At 43.3% G+C, this 19,267-nt stretch overlaps 1 protein-coding gene across 1 annotated transcript in view; it reads left to right on the top strand.

Annotated features, from left to right (window-relative positions):
- Positions 1 to 19,267, top strand: part of AEBP1 (AE binding protein 1) — an 81,720-nt gene that overhangs the window by 45,750 nt on the left and 16,703 nt on the right. Inside the window, exons 7-13 of the mRNA XM_040346048.1 lie at positions 6,339 to 6,422; positions 11,247 to 11,324; positions 11,991 to 12,062; positions 14,329 to 14,391; positions 14,489 to 14,598; positions 14,932 to 15,071; positions 15,185 to 15,269. Coding sequence (XP_040201982.1) covers positions 6,339 to 6,422; positions 11,247 to 11,324; positions 11,991 to 12,062; positions 14,329 to 14,391; positions 14,489 to 14,598; positions 14,932 to 15,071; positions 15,185 to 15,269 — 632 coding nt within the window. The remainder of the gene's footprint in view (positions 1 to 6,338; positions 6,423 to 11,246; positions 11,325 to 11,990; positions 12,063 to 14,328; positions 14,392 to 14,488; positions 14,599 to 14,931; positions 15,072 to 15,184; positions 15,270 to 19,267) is intronic.

Below are 19,267 nucleotides of genomic sequence, written 5' to 3'. Positions count from 1 at the left end.
CATGCAGTTTATATGGAGCCCAGCAGGATAGAGGCCCAGTACATTTGGATTGCTGCTATTGCTTACTTTTTTTTAAAGCGGAGGTCCTGCGGCAATTCGTTTTTTGTTTTATTTTTGCCCATTGAATTTTTTTCCCCATTATAGTTGATTACTCACTGTTTTGACTTTCCAAAACCTCTGCATTCCGTTATCGTACAGAAGGATTATTTATAAAATTTGCGGAGGGACGTTTTAATTTTGCTTGTGGGCAATTGAAGCCCACAAGCACTTACTTCCTGAATGCGGTAAATGCTTACTTCCCAGCATTCCCCGCTCGATCCCGCGCATGCTCAGTGTTGAGGGCGCTGCTTGCCGTCAACACTGAGGCTTGCCATCACAATGGGTCACTTCTTCGAGAGATTTTGCAGGACGGCATTCTGCATTGTCTCTTGGGAAGCATGACACGGTGCTCCCAGAAGACATTGCTGCAAGCTCCCAAATTACATTGTGAAGCCGGGTAAAGGAGTAGAACTCAATCCATACACCAGGTCCACTCACAGGTGCCGAGGCTCAATGTGTCCCAACACACTCCAATGCAACAGTAGTAGGAAGATCTGGCAGTTTTGCCGGCTCTTTTTAATACTAATGTGCGAAAAGGTCAACTCTAGGTTAAACACATGTTGTAATGGACAGAGGGCCGTCTGGAGACATCTGCACTGGGAATTGTGGGACTGTTACCCGTGAGCGTCAAGGCACATATATGAGAACCTCACAAAGGGTGCAAATCTCCATTAGTGTGGTCCATGGTAATATGGTTGGCAATTCCAAGGGGGTTCTTGATGTACATTGCATAGCCATACTCCAAAATGGATAGTAGTACATATTTCCCCCGGGAGGGTAGATTTTGCTGTCTTCACAATGAATATGGGAAATGCACTTATTTCGAGTTCTGGTAGCTTTGTATCTTCCTATCTGGTTTTGGCACCATCTGTAACAATGACTTTAAGCACCCGCCAGTTATATAAAAGTCAAGAACTGTGAGGATTGCAGCTTTCATTCAGACTTTACTGAGGCTGTAAAGACAAAGTCTCCCAGGTCCCATGATTTTTAGTTAACCCTCCTTCCCCCTGCTGTTCAGTTTTAAGACCTTGTAGGCCTGGAGAGCTTTCTAATTGTTTACAGCGATTTGTGTAAATCACCAAATTACACGTCAGCTAAATTTAATGTGAGCCTGGAAGTCAGCCCTGGCACATAAAGTACGTTGGCCAATATTTACTTATGTAACCAACGTTTGCATGATTAAAATGAAAAACAGGTCTACAGAACAAAAAAGAAGAAAATTAGGTGTTGCCCAGAGGAAACGTCATAAGAAAAAAAGTCCCAGTTTAAAGCCTGCTTCCAAAGCTATGAGACAAACAAAGTCTCTGTGGCAAACATTTACAAATATAATTTGCACATTGATGTCAGGCTGTGCCTGGAAGTCGGGTTCTTGTTCTAACTATGAAAGTTCCAAAATATATAGCAATCAATGGACTGACAGGAGAGTTAGCAAGGAAGTGGTCTGGTCTTCCATAAACATGCAACGGCCCATGAGAGGAGCAGATTTGCAAGTTCAGAAGTATTAAACCTGAGCTTCACGGAAAGCAGGGCAACCCCTGTACTACAAGGGTTATTTTTGGTCTAGGACAGGGGTCTCCAAATCTTTTAAACAAAGGGTCAATTTACTGTCTCTCAGACTTTAAGGGGGTCAGACTGTGACTATTGGGAGTAGAAATTGTCCTGGCATTTGTGGGAGTAAGCAGTGCATCTTTGGAATTAGGAGGAGGAATAGTGCCCTATTGCTGGTGTCAGTGGGAGGAATAGTGGCCCATCATTTACATCAATGGGAGAAATAGTGCCCCATTGTTGGTGTCAGCAGCAGGAAGTATACCCCATTGTTGTTGTCAGTGGGAGAAATAGTGTCTTGTATCGGTGGAAGGAAAAGTGCCACCAAGGGCCGGATAAAGGCAAGCAAAGGGCCGCATCCTCCCCCCCGGACCACAGTTTGGAGACCACTGGTCTAGGGCATGGGAAAATAAGTTTTACTACCCTGCACTGGATGTGAGGACACAGAGATACAGTCCACTGCTGGAGCTGCTGCAGGAGCAGAATATTGAGTAAACAAAAATGCTTTATCTGTCCCCTAGGCCTAAACCAAAATTAAACCCTTGCTGTGTGGGGGCAGCCCTAATGCAAGAGAGAATTTTCACTTGGAGTTGGGCTTTAAATCTATTGACAAATATCGTAAGTGTCAAATTTCCAGTTTGGGTCACTGTTTTTACAAGGTTTACGCAAGGTATATGATAACCTTACCATATTATTATTTTTTTTGGTAAATATTAGGACTATAAAAATAATGGGCCGGATTCAGATACATTGCAGTATCTGTCGGCGCGGCATAACGTATCTCATATACGGTACGCTGCCCTAACTTAGGGCGCAAGTTCCGTATGCATAAAGAACTTGCGCCCTTAGTTACGGCGGCGTAACGTATGTGTGTCGGCGTAAGCCCGCCTAATTCAAATGGGGATGATGTGGGCGTGTTTTATGTAAATTCACTGTGACCCCACATATTTGACGTATGCTTTAGACGTGAACATAACTTACGTACAGCCCTATTCGCGAACGACTTACGCAAACGACGTAAAATTTTCAAAACTCGACGCGGGAACGACGTCTATACTTAACATTAGCTACCCCTCATATAGCAGGGGTAACTTTACGCCAGAAAAAGCCTAACGTAAACGACGTAAAAAAATGCGCCGGCCGGAAGTACGTTTCTGAATCGGCGTATCTACCTAATTAGCATATTCATTGCGTAACTATACGGAAGCGCCACCTAGCGGCCAGCGTAAATATGCAGCCTAAGATACGACGGTGTAAGACACTTACGCCGGTCGGATCTTAGGGAAATCTATGCGTAACTGATTCTCTGAATCAGACGCATAGTTACGACCACGCACACTCAGAGATACGACGGCGTATCCGGAGATACGCCGTCGTATCTCCTTTCTGAATCCGGGCCACTAAAAAATGGCACTGTCTGACCCGCTGCAAGGTCCCACCGATTGCCGCCATCACCTGCATGCCTTACCCCCATCGAGACAGGGTAGGGGCCAGGCAGAAGGCGAGCAGGGGGGCACAGTGGCAACTTTTGATGGGCACAGTGGCAGAATTTGATGGGGCACAGTGGCACTATTTTGGCACAGTGGCAGAATTTGATGGGGCACAGTGGCAGCATTTGATGGGGCACAGTGACAGCATTTTATGGGGTACAGTGGCAGCATTTGATGGACACAGTTGCAGCATTTGATGGGGCACAGTGGCACTATTTGATGGGCACAGTGGCAGCATTTGATGGGCACAGTGGCAGCATTTGATGGGGCACAGTGGCACTATTTGATGGGCACAGTGGCAGCATTTGATGGGCACAGTGGCAGCATTTGATGGGGCACATTGGCACTATTTGATGGGCAAAGTGGCAGCATTTGATGGGGCACAATGGCAGCATTTGATTGGGCACAGTGGCAGCATTTGATGGGTGCAGTGGCAGTATTTGATGGCACAGTGGCTATGTTTGATAGGCACAGTGACTGCAATTGATGGCCACAGTGGCTGCGTTTGATGGGCACAGTGAGGCTGCAATTGATATATTTTTTTTCAAAATCTTTCAGTTTGTTTGCGCCCCCCAAAAAAAATTTAAACACCAGCCGCCACTGAGTCACTCTGTGACTCTGCAGTCACTGGCTAGAAGTGTATGTTGGAATCAGGGCTGTATTTACCATAATGTACCCACAGACCAGGACAGCTCCAAGCAACAAAAGTTACAAATCATGGTTTCCTTTATTTTGTTCCCTCTTTTGGCCACCTCTGGGCATTTGTGTGTTAATTCAGCAGAAGAGTAGGGGGAAGAGGGTACTGGAAATGTTGAGAAAAGTCAGAAGGCTCTTTACAGTTCAGGAAATATGAGGGATGGACACCCGTTTAAATGTCAATGGGGTGATGAATCCCAGCGACTTCCTGTAACCATGGTATGTAAACCATGGTATGTAAAGATATGGCAAATGCTATTGCAGCATCCACATCCTGTCTGTTGTGGGTTTGTTACCCAGTGGTGTACGATGATACAGCAGTTTTGTTATCCATCCAAATTAAGTTCAGGGAAGCGTATTTTGGGCTTATAAATGGTTACTTTGAAGTTTTCAGTTGATATCTTAAGTGGGGAAAAATGCCAAGCTCTGCTTAAGTTCAATTACATCTATGTCATATTTGTACAGTATTTTGTGGGAAACACAACTGTTTTATGTCTGATTTTGAAGTTGCAAAGTATTCCATGAAGCTGGCCTCATTGCTTCAAACTTTATTCCCACCCCCATGACTTGGAAACTGGAGCCTGAATAAAGAGATCCATTGCGCTGATGAAGCAAACTGAACACGTCAAGCTTATCTCCAGCCACAATATTTTTTTTTCGTTTTGGATAGAGTGGGAAGCATTAGGGTGTAAAAAAAATTCTGTGTCCCCATACAGCTGACACCTCCCCAGCAGCACTTCAGTTGTTACTGATCTTGTCAGGCCACTAAAAACTGAAGTACAAAACACAAAAGAACTAACCTGTAAAGGTCTATACATACCTTTCCCTTGGCTTTATGCTGTAGCAGAGCTCATGGCACCTATTAGGAAGAGGAATGACAGCGGTCATTGGAGACCAACCAGCCTGAGGAGTCGCCTACATTCTAGTGTGGAAGATCTGGGACTGGGGCCGGGACAGTGACTGTTGCAGGATCATGACTTAATGTAGTATAATGCCACGTACACGCGGTCAGAATTTACGACAACACATGTTCGATGTGAGCTTGATGTCGGAAAATCCGACCGTCATAGTGTTGTACGTGACTGCGTTCTTGACTTTCAGGATTTCCGACAACATTTGTGTGACCGTGGGGTAGATTCAGGTACAGCTGCGCGCTCCTTACAGAGGCGCAGTGTACCCTTTTTACCCTGCGCCTACGCAAATTATTTGCGCTACGCTTCATTCATGAAGCAGTAGCCACGTAATTTGCATGGGCGCTCCTCAAAAATGCCCTGCGTAAGGGCGCCTAATGTAAATGATCCCGTAGGGGGCGGGAATCATTTAAATTAGGCGCGTTCCCGCGCCGAGCGTAGAGCGCATGCTCCGTCAGGAAACTTTCCCGACGTGCATTGCGGTAAATGATGTCGCAAGGACGTCATTTGCTTCAAAGTGAACGTGAATGGCGTCCAGCGCCATTCACGATTCACTTACGCAAACGACGTAAAATTTAAACTCTGCGACGTGGGAACGACGGGTATCCTTAGCATTGGCTGCACCTGCTTTTAGCATGTGCAGCCTTACGCGAAACCCGACGTACGCAAACGACGTAAACTGCGTACGCAGGGCTCGCGTAGGGTTGTGAATCGGCGTTAGTATGCAATTTGCATACTATACGCTGACCACAACGGGAACGCCCCCTAGCGGCCAACGTAAGAATGCAGCCTACGATATGACGGCATAAGGAGGCTTATGCCAGTCATTTCTTAGGCTGCCGTCGGCGTAACAAGGTTCCTGAATCAGGAGCATTCGTAACGCCGGCGCAAGTAAGCAATTGCGCTGCGTAACTATGGTTACGAAGACGCAATTGCTTCTTGAATCTAGGCCCGTGTGTATGTAAGATAAGTTTGAGCGATCAATCCGTCAGAAGAAAAATCCACGGTTTTGATGTCGGAATGTCCGATCGTGTGTACGCGATATTAATGTGTGTTAGAACCATGAATTTATGAGGTAAAAATTACCTAGGGGTAGGCAATGCTTTCGAATTCTAGCATTGTATTATCTGTCTTGTATTAATATTCTTAAAAAACTATCTGTTCTGAAGAGGAACTGTTCCATATACCGGTAGTTAAAATTTTCTTTTGATTACTGTAGGCATGCCTTGTCCAAAGAAGTTTTGGACTTCCCCCACCCTACATTAAAAAATGTTTATTACTAGTGTGTCCCTGGTTCAGGGATTTTCTCACATCCTGGTGACCACACAGAAAGTGTGTATAATTTCCCCCAGCTGGAGAATGAAAACTTGACAAAGGTCCTAACCCTTCCACACACAAACAACTTTTAGCCACAATTCTACTTTAAGATTTTGAAAGACTAGAAGATGTACTGATACTCACATTTCCATTTACGTTCATATGGCGTGTTTATGAACTATAATCACTTGTGGTGTCTGTGGTTATATCAGTTCTTTTCAATGAGAAATATAATAAAGAGAAAAATAACTACATTTTTTTACTTTTTCTTCCTCATTAGAGAAGCCTGAAATTGTGACAACCACAACAGCCCTACCAGCTCCAGAATACCCGTATCCCAAGCCAGGATTTAACTATGATGACTGTAAGTACCATTTTTGATTGAGGAACGTGTTATTTTCTGTCACTAATGTGGCAGGACCTATGGATACTCTTCATAGATAACCAGTTATTTGAGAAGGATCATGTAAAATCTTTGCTATTGCAATAAAATTAAGATTTGAAGGAAAACTCTGGGAAAACACACATTTAAGAATTTAATTGAATACTGAATAGCTGTCCCTGCCAATATATTTACAATTCTGTTAAATTGGGCTTGTGGTCTGGGCATCCATGCCAGACAGCACAACTAAATGCTGAACCTCCACTGCAATTAAGCAGTACAGCTTGGTTCAGGACACACTACAAGACAGCTGGTTGGACAGTCTTCACATTACTACTTAGTTTAATAGACCTAGTGCCAAAGAATACATGCCAATAAGCTGCATCACCCTGCAGTACTTAGTTAAAAGCTATGTTACATAGTCAGGTTGAAAAAAAGCACAAGTCCATCTGGCTCAACCAATAAAAAATAAACAAATAGAAAATCTCCATATACTGAATCCTATACCCACAGTTGATCCAGAGGAAGGCAAGAAACAATAAACCATGGTCCAATTTTCTCCAGCGGGGGAAAAAAAATCTTCCTGATCTCCCAGGAGGCAATCAAATATACCCTGGATCTTAGGCCCCGTACAGACGACCGAACATGTCAGCTGAAACTGGTCCGCGGACCAGTTTCAGCAGACATGTTCGGTCGTCTGTACAGCCGAGCGGACAGGATTCCAGCGTACATTTGCCCGCCGGGCCTTTTTCGAGCGGGCAAATATTTCTAAACATGTTTAAAAACATGCCCGCTGGAATCCTGTCTGTCGGACATGTTCGGTCGTCTGTACAGACCTACCGTACATGTCCGAGCGGCCGCCATCCCTCGCATGCGTCGAATGACTTCGACACATGTGTGGAAGCATTGAACTGCCAGGGCCGTGCACGTCGCTGCGTCATCGTCGCGCCAACGGCGCGGCCTCGTCGCCGCGTATCGAGTACGCGCGGATTTCAGTATGATGGTGTGTACAGCCATCATACAGAAATCTCCGGGCAGACATGTACGCTGAAAACGGTCCGGCGGACCGTTTTCATCGTACATGTTTGCCCGTCTGTACGAGGCCTAAGAATACAAAATGACTGCCACTCCCATGGGACTTTTTAGGTAACCACATGTAACAGTGCAATGTAAAAATGCATGTTGTTCTTTATTGATACAAAGTTAACCACTTAAGCCCCGGACCTTTAGGCAGCTAAATGCCCAGGCCAGGTTTTGCGATTCGGCACTGCGTCGCTTTAACAGACAATTGCGCGGTCGTGCGACGTGGCTCCCAAACAAAATTGGCGTCCTTTTTTCCACACAAATAGAGATTTATTTTGGTGGTATTTGATCACCTCTGCGTTTTTTTTTTTTTTTTTTGCGCTATAAACAAAAATAGAGCGACAATTTTGAAAAAAATGCAATATTTTTTACTTTTTGCTATAATAAATATCCCCCAAAAACATATATAAAAAAAAAATTTTCCTCAGTTTAGGCCGATACGTATTCTTCTATATATTTTTGGTAAAAAAAATCGCAATAAGCGTTTATCGATTGGTTTGCGCAAAATTTATAGCGTTTACAAAATAGGGGATATTTTTATTGCATTTTTATTATTTTTTTTTTTTTACTACTAATGGCGGCGATCAGCAATTTTTTTCGCGACTGCGACATTATGGCGGACACTTCGGACAATTTTGACACATTTTTGGGACCATTGTCATTTTCACAGCAAAAAAATGCATTTCAAATGCATTCTTTATTGTGAAAATGACAGTTGCAGTTTGGGAGTTAACCACAGGGGGCGCTGTAAGAGTTAGGGTTCACCTAGTGTGTGTTTACAACTGTAGGGGGTGTGGCTGTACGTCATCGATTGTGTCTCCCCTATAAAGGGGATGACTCGATCGATGCGCCGCCACAGTGAAGCACGGGGAAGCCGTGTTTACATACGGCTCTCCCCGTTCTTCAGCTCCGGGGAGCGATCGCGAGGGGACGGCTATAAACGAATAGCCATCGTCCCGGATCGCTCCCCGCGGGTTTCCGACCGCCGCATGTATCGGGGGGGGTCCCGATCGGACCCCCGACCCGCGGAAAGGCAGGGACGTACATGTACGCCCATATGCCTGTACGTGCCATTCTGTGGACGTATATGTACATGCGGCGGGCGTTAACCGGTTAAAAAGTACTGTTATGTCCATAAAAACAAATATGGCTGATACAATGTACAGCATCAACACAATGATTTTGAACAATACTGGATTACTACCCAGTGTAGGTTTCTATGTAAGTACATTAGTGTTATTTCCAGTATGTCTGATGTTCCAACCAAGACACCAGCCAATATTTTAAAAGAAAAATCCAGTTGCTTTGCCTCTAGCTCATTCAGACCCAGGGGGCCACCTCAATGCACCATGCAATCTCCCAGGTAAATAATGCAGGTGTCTTTCATTATTTACTAGGGAGACACTCCTTCACTATTTACTAGGGACATTGTACGATGATTTTAGGATATTCATGTTAGATGATTTCACCCACATTGCTGCCCTAGCAATCTTTTGCCGTTGTGTGATCCCTTGTGTGCATATGTGGCATCCTCAGTGGGCCCCCAGGGCCTGGGTGAGCTAGAGGCAAAGCCCCTGGATTTTCTTTTAAAATATTGGCTTATGTCTTGGTCGGTACATTGGACATACTGGCATACCCTTGACATGACATGTGTGCACAATCACATTAAAATGTGCCCATCCACCCTTAGGAAGCAGTTCAGCGGTTTCCCTTTTGACTTTAAGGTATTGCCAGCGCCATGATTTTTTTTTACACAACATCATATAGCCCAGATCAGGTCTACCCCCACAGAGTTTGAGTGCCTATGGACTGATAAGGATTCCATTCCTCATATGATCTTGGTTCTTTATAATCTACTTGCTTTGGCTACATCTAGCCACAAGCCCCTATAAATTAGAGAGTTGGAGCGTGACCTTCAGTGCAAGTTTACTGATGAGCAACTGCACCATCTGTACCGGTTGACACACTTCAGTTTAGTGGATACCAAGACTCAAGAAAATAGCTACAAGCTGTTGTTGAGATGGTACTGTGTGCCTGCGACCCTTGCCAGGATTTACCCATCCCCTTCAGACTTGTGTTGGATGGGATGTGACCAAAGAGGTACATTTCTCCATATGTGGTGGGACTGCCCTGTTATAGTAAATTTTTGATCCACTGTTCATAAACACATAATGGAGAGTCTTGACATAGATCTACCCCCTTTGCCAAAGCACTTCTTGCTCCACATCCCCACCACCCCCCTCTCCCATTATCAAAGTAGCGCTCTCTTTCACCTTCTCAATGCTGCAAAACATCTTATACCAGTTCACTGGAAGAGCTCACATGTTCCAAGTGAACAGGACTGGATTGGGAAGGTAAAGGAGATCATGGAGGCAGAAGAGTTAATAGTTACCTGCAGGGGGAACCCAGGAATGTTTTGACTCTATCTGGGCACCATGGAGGAAACATGTATCTGGGTCGGTCTTGGTTTCCTCTATTTTGGAAGTTGCGCTGTTGGCCCTGGTGGATCCTACATTTTGACAACTTGTCCTGGTGCACCAACAATCTAAATCTTGAGTTATTTTTATCCTTTTTATTTTATAGCAGCCAGAGAACCAGGTGTGATTGCCGAATTTGGCAATTCAGCAGGGTTTTAGAGTCCTATAAGTATCAACAGTTTATTTGTATGTTATATAATGTGGTATTTTTTTTTTTCTATTTATTTTGCTCAATTATGACTAGATGTCTTCATAGACCTTGTTTGAGTCAATAGCCAGTCTCGCTCATGCGATAGGGCGGTCAACTCCTTGTTCCACCCACTGTCAGGCAGCAGCACATGAGTGGGGAGGTGGGGGGGTGTACAGGCAATGCACTGCTCTATGCGGTTTTTGCCCTGGGAGTGGCTGATTCTCACTTTGAGCCACCTGGCGAGCAGGTGAGGCCCCTCTGAGCTTACGCCTGGTTATGTGCTCCACTGGTAAACGTTTGACAGTGCCTAAAGGCCATTGTCTGGACTAAATCTGTTTTCTTTTTAATTATTGTTCAAAATATCTCAAATCGGCTCCCCATGCTGGTCTCCTCATGTTCCCTCAATGCCTGAGGGGATTCCTCCCTTCAATCGAAAGTCTGGGATATGGGAAGATCAGCAGCTATAATGCTGTGGATGTTTGCATTGATACATAAACAAGAGATATCTGTTAATAATGATGCTGATTTCCTTTCCTCTTTTTATGAAATGTTTCATGTTTTGTAATGATTAAAATTGAAAATAAAGGTTGCATAGAAAAATAATCTGTCTATCTGCAATTAGATTCTGCATCACAAAATGATGAGAATCTTTGTAGCATTGTATATTTAGAACAGCACTGCAACCCTGTCAACTTAAAATTATAACAAAACTCATTGTTAAAGGTTTATACAGTATAAGGAGTCATAGTGATGATATTTATAGGGTAACTTCACTTTGGATGGCAAAAAAAATGTAATTGACTTTGTAATTAGTATGTAGAGACTTTGCCCTCTCATCTATTTTATGGCTTTTGTTATTAAGTTCTTTCTTCAGCTACAGAATAAAACCATAAAATGAGCCTAGGGGCATTTGTACTATTGCACTAAAGTATAGGGGGCATAAAACAGAGTATTGTTTGATTAGACAGACGTAATAAAATGGTGTAACTGGGCTCCATACTAATGAAAGTTTTCTCATACATGTAATATCCACACATCTTCTATTTATTTGAACAGATGATTACACTACATTCCTGAAACCTCCAGAAGAAAAGGAGGAAGAAGAGTGGACAGATGAAGAGAAATACTCATCAAGTAATTATTAGTCTAAGTGTACAAACGTGTTTTAGACCTATGACCACAATGATCTTGTAGACTTCCAGGTGCTTTAGCCATGCCACCTGGTCTCATTGGCCTCTTCTATATTTTGAATGATTTTAGTTCCCATAGTCAAGATGTCAGGGGATCAATTCACTAACGTTTACGGCATGCAATAACACGGTCACGTGACAAACTGCTATCAGTATTACAGATTCTCAGGATTACACTGACCTTAATTATGCTGCACAGTTAGAGCTTAGATGCCTTCAAGGGTGGTGATTTGCGGTCATTTAACTGGTCTTACCACTAACCACAATTTACAGTCCCATTCTTGGCCATATGGTACAGCCAGACTGTACAGTCCTATATGAAATCAAATTACATACAGTTCTTAAAGAGACTCTATCACTTTAGGGAAATCAAAAGCAGTTGGCAAGTATGAAGTAAAGTCACCAAGGGTTGCCCTGCACACACCTGAAGCAGCTTTTAGTACCTCCTGGTTTGTCTACATGCAGGGCTGATCTGACACCAAAGATTTTGACAATTCAATCCCACCCCCACCCTCCCTACACTTAACATGGATTATCTGTTTTTTATAGTACAGACTGAGCATACCTTATCTAAGAATTTTTAATATCATCTTTTAATTGTTATCTGCAGAGAAACCCCAAAAACCAACCAGCAGCAAAGAGGAGCGAGAGAGAGAAGAGGAAGAGGAAAGAAAACGGAAAGGTGAGCTGACAGCACATCTGTAAGGGGTATGAGGATAGATGTGATGCTGTATGTGATCTATTTTAATACTTTAGTCTCTGGGAAGAGGATATTACTATCCTAGCTATAGAGTGCTACAAGAACTTTGTAGATCAAAACAACAAAACCAATTTCATGGCAATGCGTGACTCCATTCACACAGGGGCAACACGATTTCCAGCACGACTTTGGGAGGCAACTTGGACACGACTTGAGTATGAATCACAGCACGACATGAGGCAACTTACAAGGCAACTTCAAGTTGCCTCAAGGACAGTACAAGGCAACTTCAAGTTGCCTCCAGGACAGGAGGCTTTCCAGTGGCCAATCAAACAACAATAAGCTCTGTGGGAGGGAGGGGGAAGGGGGGGGTTGCCTGAGAAATGTATGTTCTCTTCCTGTATTGTTGCTTCTGTTAAAACAGTGATTGATCTGACTTCTGAGGCGACTTCCATTGAAATGGGTACAAGTTGCCTACAAGTCACCTAGAAGTCAGATTGAAGTAGTACAGGAACCTTTTTTGAAGTCGGAGTGACTGCAGTAGTGTGTATTAAGATGGCTCCATTCACTTACATTGATTTTCTCATGTAGCGCGACTTGAGGCGACTAGGGGGCGACTTGAAGTCGGATCCAAAGTCGTCCCTGTGTGAATGAGCTCTGAAAGGTCTTTTTATCAATTTTATCACTCAAGATTCTCACAACACTCACCCAATTTACACATTTTTACTTAAGATTCAATTAAATAAATTATGGACCATGTGTACAATTTAGTGAATCCTGAGTAAAAATGTTGAAAACAGACCCCTTATTATGTACTATTGTGACAACTGTGGCAGACTTTTAAGGTAGAACGCTATTTGAAAAAGCAGATTCAGAGATTTGTGGTCTGTCATTTCTAGGCATTCTGTTGGCTAAACGACATTACACAGAGAGAGCTGGCTTGGAAGTCAGCATACTAGGACCAGCAAATTGCTTCTCAAGCAACAGACTTAGGGCTCTTTCACACGGAGCGGACCGTTTCTGGGTCCGCTCCGTGTGTCCGCCAAAGCTCAGCGGGGATCCCCGCTGAGCTGTCGGCGGATAGGGCGGTCCCCGCACACAGTGCAGAGACCGCCCTGTCTCTGCTCCGCTCTCCCCTATGGGGGATCGGATGCAGACGGACCGTCTGTCCGTCTGCATCCGATCCGTTCCACCGAACGGAAGAAAAATAGGGTTTCTTTCGTTCGCAAAAGCAGATCCCGACGGACGCGGACGCTAGCGGATGCTCCATCCGCTAACGGACGCAATCCTATAGGGATTCATTACAAGTCCGTACTTGTAATGAACGGACGAACGGTCCGTTAGTGTGAAAGGACCCTTAAGGCCCGTACACACAATCGGATTTTCTGACAACAATTGTGTGATGGAAGGGTTTTTGTTGCATAATCGTTTGTATGCTCCATTGGACAATTGTCGGAATTTCCAACAACAAATGTGGAATAGCATGCTCTCAAACTTTCCGACAACAAATGTGTCTTGTTGGATTATCCGATCGTGTGTACACAAGTTCTTCGAACTAAAATCCAAAGTACAATCACGCATGCTTCGAACCAATGCTAACCATAAGACAACATTAGCAGAAGTTGCCCAAAGGGTGGCGCTAAAGAGCAGAAAAACCACGTAGTTTTGTGTATGTTGGCTAAAAAAAGTTCTGCCATCTGTATGCAGAACAAGTTCACGGCCAACGTACTTCGCACAAAATTCCACGGATTTGTCCGATGGAAATCCGATCGTGTGTACGAGGCTTAAGAATACAGAACAAGCCCTTGTTTTTCCTTACATTTGACATATTAATTATCATGTATTAAAAATATAGCTTTAAGCAGAAGAAAAGCATAACATTCAAAACTTGGATATAGTATGAGAAAGTTTAGAGTTTTGGACATTTATCGTCAATTCCTGCCCTGGTGACACTAACCATTGGAGCAAGAAATATGAGACAGACAGAAAAATAAACCTACCTGAAGGGGATACAGACAGTAATAAAACTTGAAAGAAGTTCTAACCTTTCCATTGTTTTTTTAGCTCTGTTCTCCTTGAAAAGGTTTACCGTAAAAAGTTAGGAAGTGAGGGAAATCTACACAACACAGACACTGCAATAAAACCCTGGCAGTGGGTCAATCAAAGCTCCAAACCTCCATAACGGAGGATAAGTGGATAAGAAAATATTTAAGGCAAGCTAGATAACTTTTGACTTTACATCTGACAGAAAAAAAGCGCCCTGATGAATGGGATTCAGAGGAGGAGGAAGAGATCCCAAAGGAGAAGAAAAGTAAGTAGATGTTTCTATATTGTGCGGCTGTGTATAATAGTGAAGTTGCTCACTTATCTATAAAGGTATATGACATTCATCTTAATCTTGTTCACAGAGTGCCCACCCATTGGCATGGAATCCCATCGGATAGAAGATGATCAAATTCTGGCCTCTTCCATGTTGCGCCATGGACTGCACTCTCAGAGAGGTCGGCTTAATATGCAGGTATGGCTCAGTGTCATGTAGAGCCTGATACAGTTCAGTTACTTTGGATAATTTCCTTTCCAGTGTACAAACTATATTTATTCTTATTATTTATATATCTTTAAGAATAAAAATATGAACTAATAGCATGAAACAAATAAAATGAGTTGATTTTGCCATGTGTAAGAAACCCTAACAACATAATCCTGAAATAAGAACTGTCATGGTTTGAGAAGACAACAATTACCAATCTGATTGTTTTGCTACTGGTATTACAATGAGAACTTATCAATTGGACTTCATGTCAGTTACACATTAGCTCCTACTTTTAACCAGCCCGTGGCTTCCTTCTAGGCAGGTACTAATGAAGATGACTTCTTTGATGGTGCGTGGTGTGCTGAGGATGGGATTCTGGTTCAGTGGTTAGAAGTGGACACTCGAAGAACTACATTATTCACTGGCATTATCACACAGGGCCGGGACTCCCTGATCCAGTGAGTGTACACCTCTGGTCTACGTACAGATACAGATACAGAACATCATCTTTATATATGGAGAGGTGTTCTGATGCTGAAACATTCATTATTTATATTCTTTTCTCTGACAGTGATGACTTTGTGACCTCCTTCTATGTGGGCTTCAGTAACGACAGCCAGAACTGGAATATGTACAGCAATGGATATGAGGATATGGTGAGCATGTGCATATTTGACTTTTTCTATTGATATCACTGCTATCTTTATTCATAAAGAAATATTCTGAATCCAGTTCTGGCAGCAACTTCAGTGTACAATTGCTGCTGTTTTGATGGCCCATTAGCCTGGAGATAGTTATGAGAGGTAAAAGAACTATCCCCAGGATTCTCTTGTTCAAATTTTTTATTGGTAACATATATTGACAATGAACAAGGAATACCAATGAAACATTATTGGCATTGGGGATCCAGGGAGGTTTAGAACAAAAGTAAATTAGGCACTATGGAGAGATACCACATAGTAATCCAGAGGCTGGTAAGACAAATATGATATGCCAACATATCATGCTACCAATGGTGTACTTGTGAAAGGGAGGGAGAAAGAGGAAGAAGCAGTCGAGAAAGAGCGAAAGAAGAGGGAGAAGAGCTGCAAGGGAGAGAGAGGTCGGAGGCACTGTGAGAGCCCATGTCGTAAAGCATCACTGACACTAGGATGAGGGGTAGAGGGGAGTCAAGGCTCTAAGAGGGATTTGTCGAAATCCGGGGGGAGAAAATGGTCTACCCAGGGCTGCCATATTTTAAGGTGGTGGGGGATTCTTTCGAGAATTGTGGCCTCGATTTTACCATAAATCATGGCTTGAGTTACTTTGTTTTTCACCTCAAGAATGCATAATTTTGGAGATTTCCAGGTTCTGGCTATTATCTGTTTAGCCGCTGTCATTAGCTGCAAGAGGAGATGGAGCCGGGCTCTAGTACAATCAAGGATGACATGATTCATCAGTGTTAAATACAGGTCGGGGTCTAGAGCAACATTGAGCAAAGCAGAAGCCATACGGAAGATTGCTGCCCAAAATTGTCGCACAACCGGACACATCCACCATATGTGTGTGTGCATGCCTGCCTGGCCACAACCCTGGTAACACACAGGGGGATAGCCTTGCTGGGACCAAATAGCACCTCATCAGAACCTTGTAGTTTGTTTCAAGTGCAATGATATTTTGGGGGGATGTTTTATTGGTAGCCCATCCCAATCCTTTGTTTCCAGGTCAATCTCCAAGTCTTTATCCCCAGGATTCTCATTGATTCACTGTTCATAATTGGTGAGGTTGAAATAAATATACAAAGCAATTAAAAAAATATGCATTCTAAAAAGTCAAAAACCTCAGATGATCCAATTGATGGGTTTATTTTCTGATTTAGGCTAGGTTCACACAGCTGCAATTCAGTTTTGTAGTATTGCAACTTGGATAAGGTTTGCATATTCTATGGGGCCAAAGTCGTACTGTGCTGAGTTGCTTTGATGTGAATGGGCACCACTGAAAACATTGTGATTTCCATTGTCATGCAATTCTGTGCAACTCAAGTTGCATCTGAAATTGCACTAGTGTGAATGGAGCCTCTTATGCCTTGTACACACGGTCAGACTTTTGACCGTGCAAAAGTTTGCCGTGAGTCCGTCTGAAGTCCGACGGAAAGAAAGAGAACAGGTTCTTCTAAGGTCTGTCGGACTTCCGAAAAAAGGTCCGATGGAGGCTACACATGCCAGACTTTGCTAGAAAAAAAGCCAGTCTGACTTTTTTTCTCTGAAAATCCGTCCGTGTTTACGAGGCATAAGGGTAACTCCACTTTCATGGGGGAAAAAAACTGCATATAAATACAATTGCAACACAAAGTCATATTGTAATTGAGTATAAAAAAAAAAAAGACTTTTCCTTTTCAATCTGCGGCTGCTGTAATTTTCTGTTAATGTAATGCAATATGGCTACTTGGAGGTGATCTGTACACAGATTGTATACAGAACGCCCCCCAGAAACATTATTTCCTGCTTGTGTGATTGGCTCACTGATTTTCCCAGACGTCTGCACTAACATACAAATCAGATTTTTGGCATCCCCTGCAATAGAAATGTAATTTATGGTATGATAGTCCCAGTAGTAATTCACGTCTAAAGGGATGCAGACTCTGCAACTTTCCTTATTAGAGGTCTACAGCCGCAGCAGCTGATTGATAATTAATAAACCACTTCCATTAGACTCACTTGGCACAGGGGCACAGAAAAACACACAAGGATTTCTTCAGAATAACAAGAGGTAGGAATCTGCAGCTAAGTTTGGTAAAACTTAGCTGCAGATTCTTGCAATGTACATGATTCTTGCAATGATTCTTGCAATGTACATAAATCACCCAGAGGAGGGGAGTGTTTTTTTTCCAAACTGAAGTGGAGTTACGCTTTAAGTGGAACTTTCAGTAACTTTACAAGACAGCAAGAATACATTCCTAACATTGTCACAATATAGAGCAGGGGTCCTCAAACCTTTTAAACATGGGGCCAGTTCACGGTCCCTTAGAACTATAGTTGAAAACCTATGCACACATCTTATTTGAAGTGCAAAAAAACAGGAAAAAACAATACAATATTTAAAATAAAGAACAATTTTAATCAACATAAACTTATTAGTATTTCACAGACTCCCCTCATCACAGAACCCCCCCAATCACAGATTCCTCTCCATCACAAAGCCCAGAATAACAGACCACCCCCCATCACAGATCCCCCATCACAGACTCCTCTCCATCACAGATTCCCCCCATCAAAAAGCCCCCATAGCAGGTCCCCCCATCACAGACTCCCCCATCACAAAGCCCACCCAACACAAACTTTTCTCCTCACATAGCCCCCATAACAGACCCCCCCCCATCACAGACTCCCCCAATCACAGATCTCCCCCCCTCTATCACAGATCTCCCCCATCGATATTACACTGCCGTCCCTTCTATAACATCTCAGCACTCCACCTCTCTGATACCTCAATCACACAAGACGAAGCATGGCAGGTTTGGACAAAGGGTGGAACTTTGCTAGTGAAAGGCAGGTTTTTGATTGCTGAAACCGCCCCGCTGCTTAACTCAAAAGACCCGCCTTTTGTCCGGACCTGTCGTGTTTCTCATTTTGTGTGATAAAAAGGGAGCAGAGGGGAGGGGGATTGCTGTGATATTAAAGGGGCAGTCCGTGGGAGGGTAAATCACACTGGCGGGCTGGATCTGGCCCGTGGGCCGTAATTTGAGGACCCCTGATATATATTACTAATGCACCAGCCCTCTTATACCCTAATCCCCCACTATGACAGTGTGTAGAGGATCCGAGTGACTGTGCGGGGCTGCTGTTGTGGCCCCAGTAGTGCCATTACACCAGTATAATTCAAAGTAATTAAAATTCCCTATCTTATTCCCCGTACACACGATCGGAAATTCCAACAAGAAAACCGTGGATTTTTTCTGACAGAATGTTGGCTCAAACTTGTGTTGCATACACACGGTCACACAAATCTTGTCTGAAATTCCGACCGTCAAGAAAGCGGTGACGTACAACGAGCCGAGATCAATGAAGTTTAATAGGCAGTTCGGCTCTTCTGCTTGATTCTAAGCATGCGTGTTTTTTTGCGCGTCGGAATTGCATAGAGACGAGCGGAATATCCGACAAGAACTTTTTCCGTCAGAAAAATAGAGAACCTGCTCTCAATCTTTTGCTGGCGGAAATTTTGACAGAAAATGTTGGATGGAGCATACACACGGAATATCCGACCAAAAGCTCACATCCAACTTTTTGGACGGAAAATCCTATTGTGTGTACAGGGCATTATTGTTAACATTGTCCCAGCCTGCACAACCCTTTCTGTCTGTCCAAGTAGCTGAGTCTACCCATTATTTCAAGATAACAACACTCCATCGAGATTATCTTTTACACTCACCTTTAGACCACCTTTGATATAGAGACAAAATACCACCACCTTTTCTATTTACCTTATCATTCTGAAAAAAGATTGGTTTTGGGCGTGGATGTACAAAGGGGAAATGAAGACAATGGGCATGCAGAAAATGGTTGGCCAAACATATGAATATGCAGCACTTGAAGGTGGCAGGACAGGGTAGGGTAGAGCATTATTGAATGTGATCCTCTGAAGAGTATAGTGCCATGCTATTAGCTAAATGTTTTGT

The sequence above is a fragment of the Rana temporaria genome, chromosome 3, assembly GCF_905171775.1.
Source record: "Rana temporaria chromosome 3, aRanTem1.1, whole genome shotgun sequence".
In the NCBI taxonomy this organism is placed as follows: Eukaryota; Metazoa; Chordata; class Amphibia; order Anura; family Ranidae; genus Rana; species Rana temporaria.
This window is presented reverse-complemented; position numbering and strand designations above follow the sequence as displayed.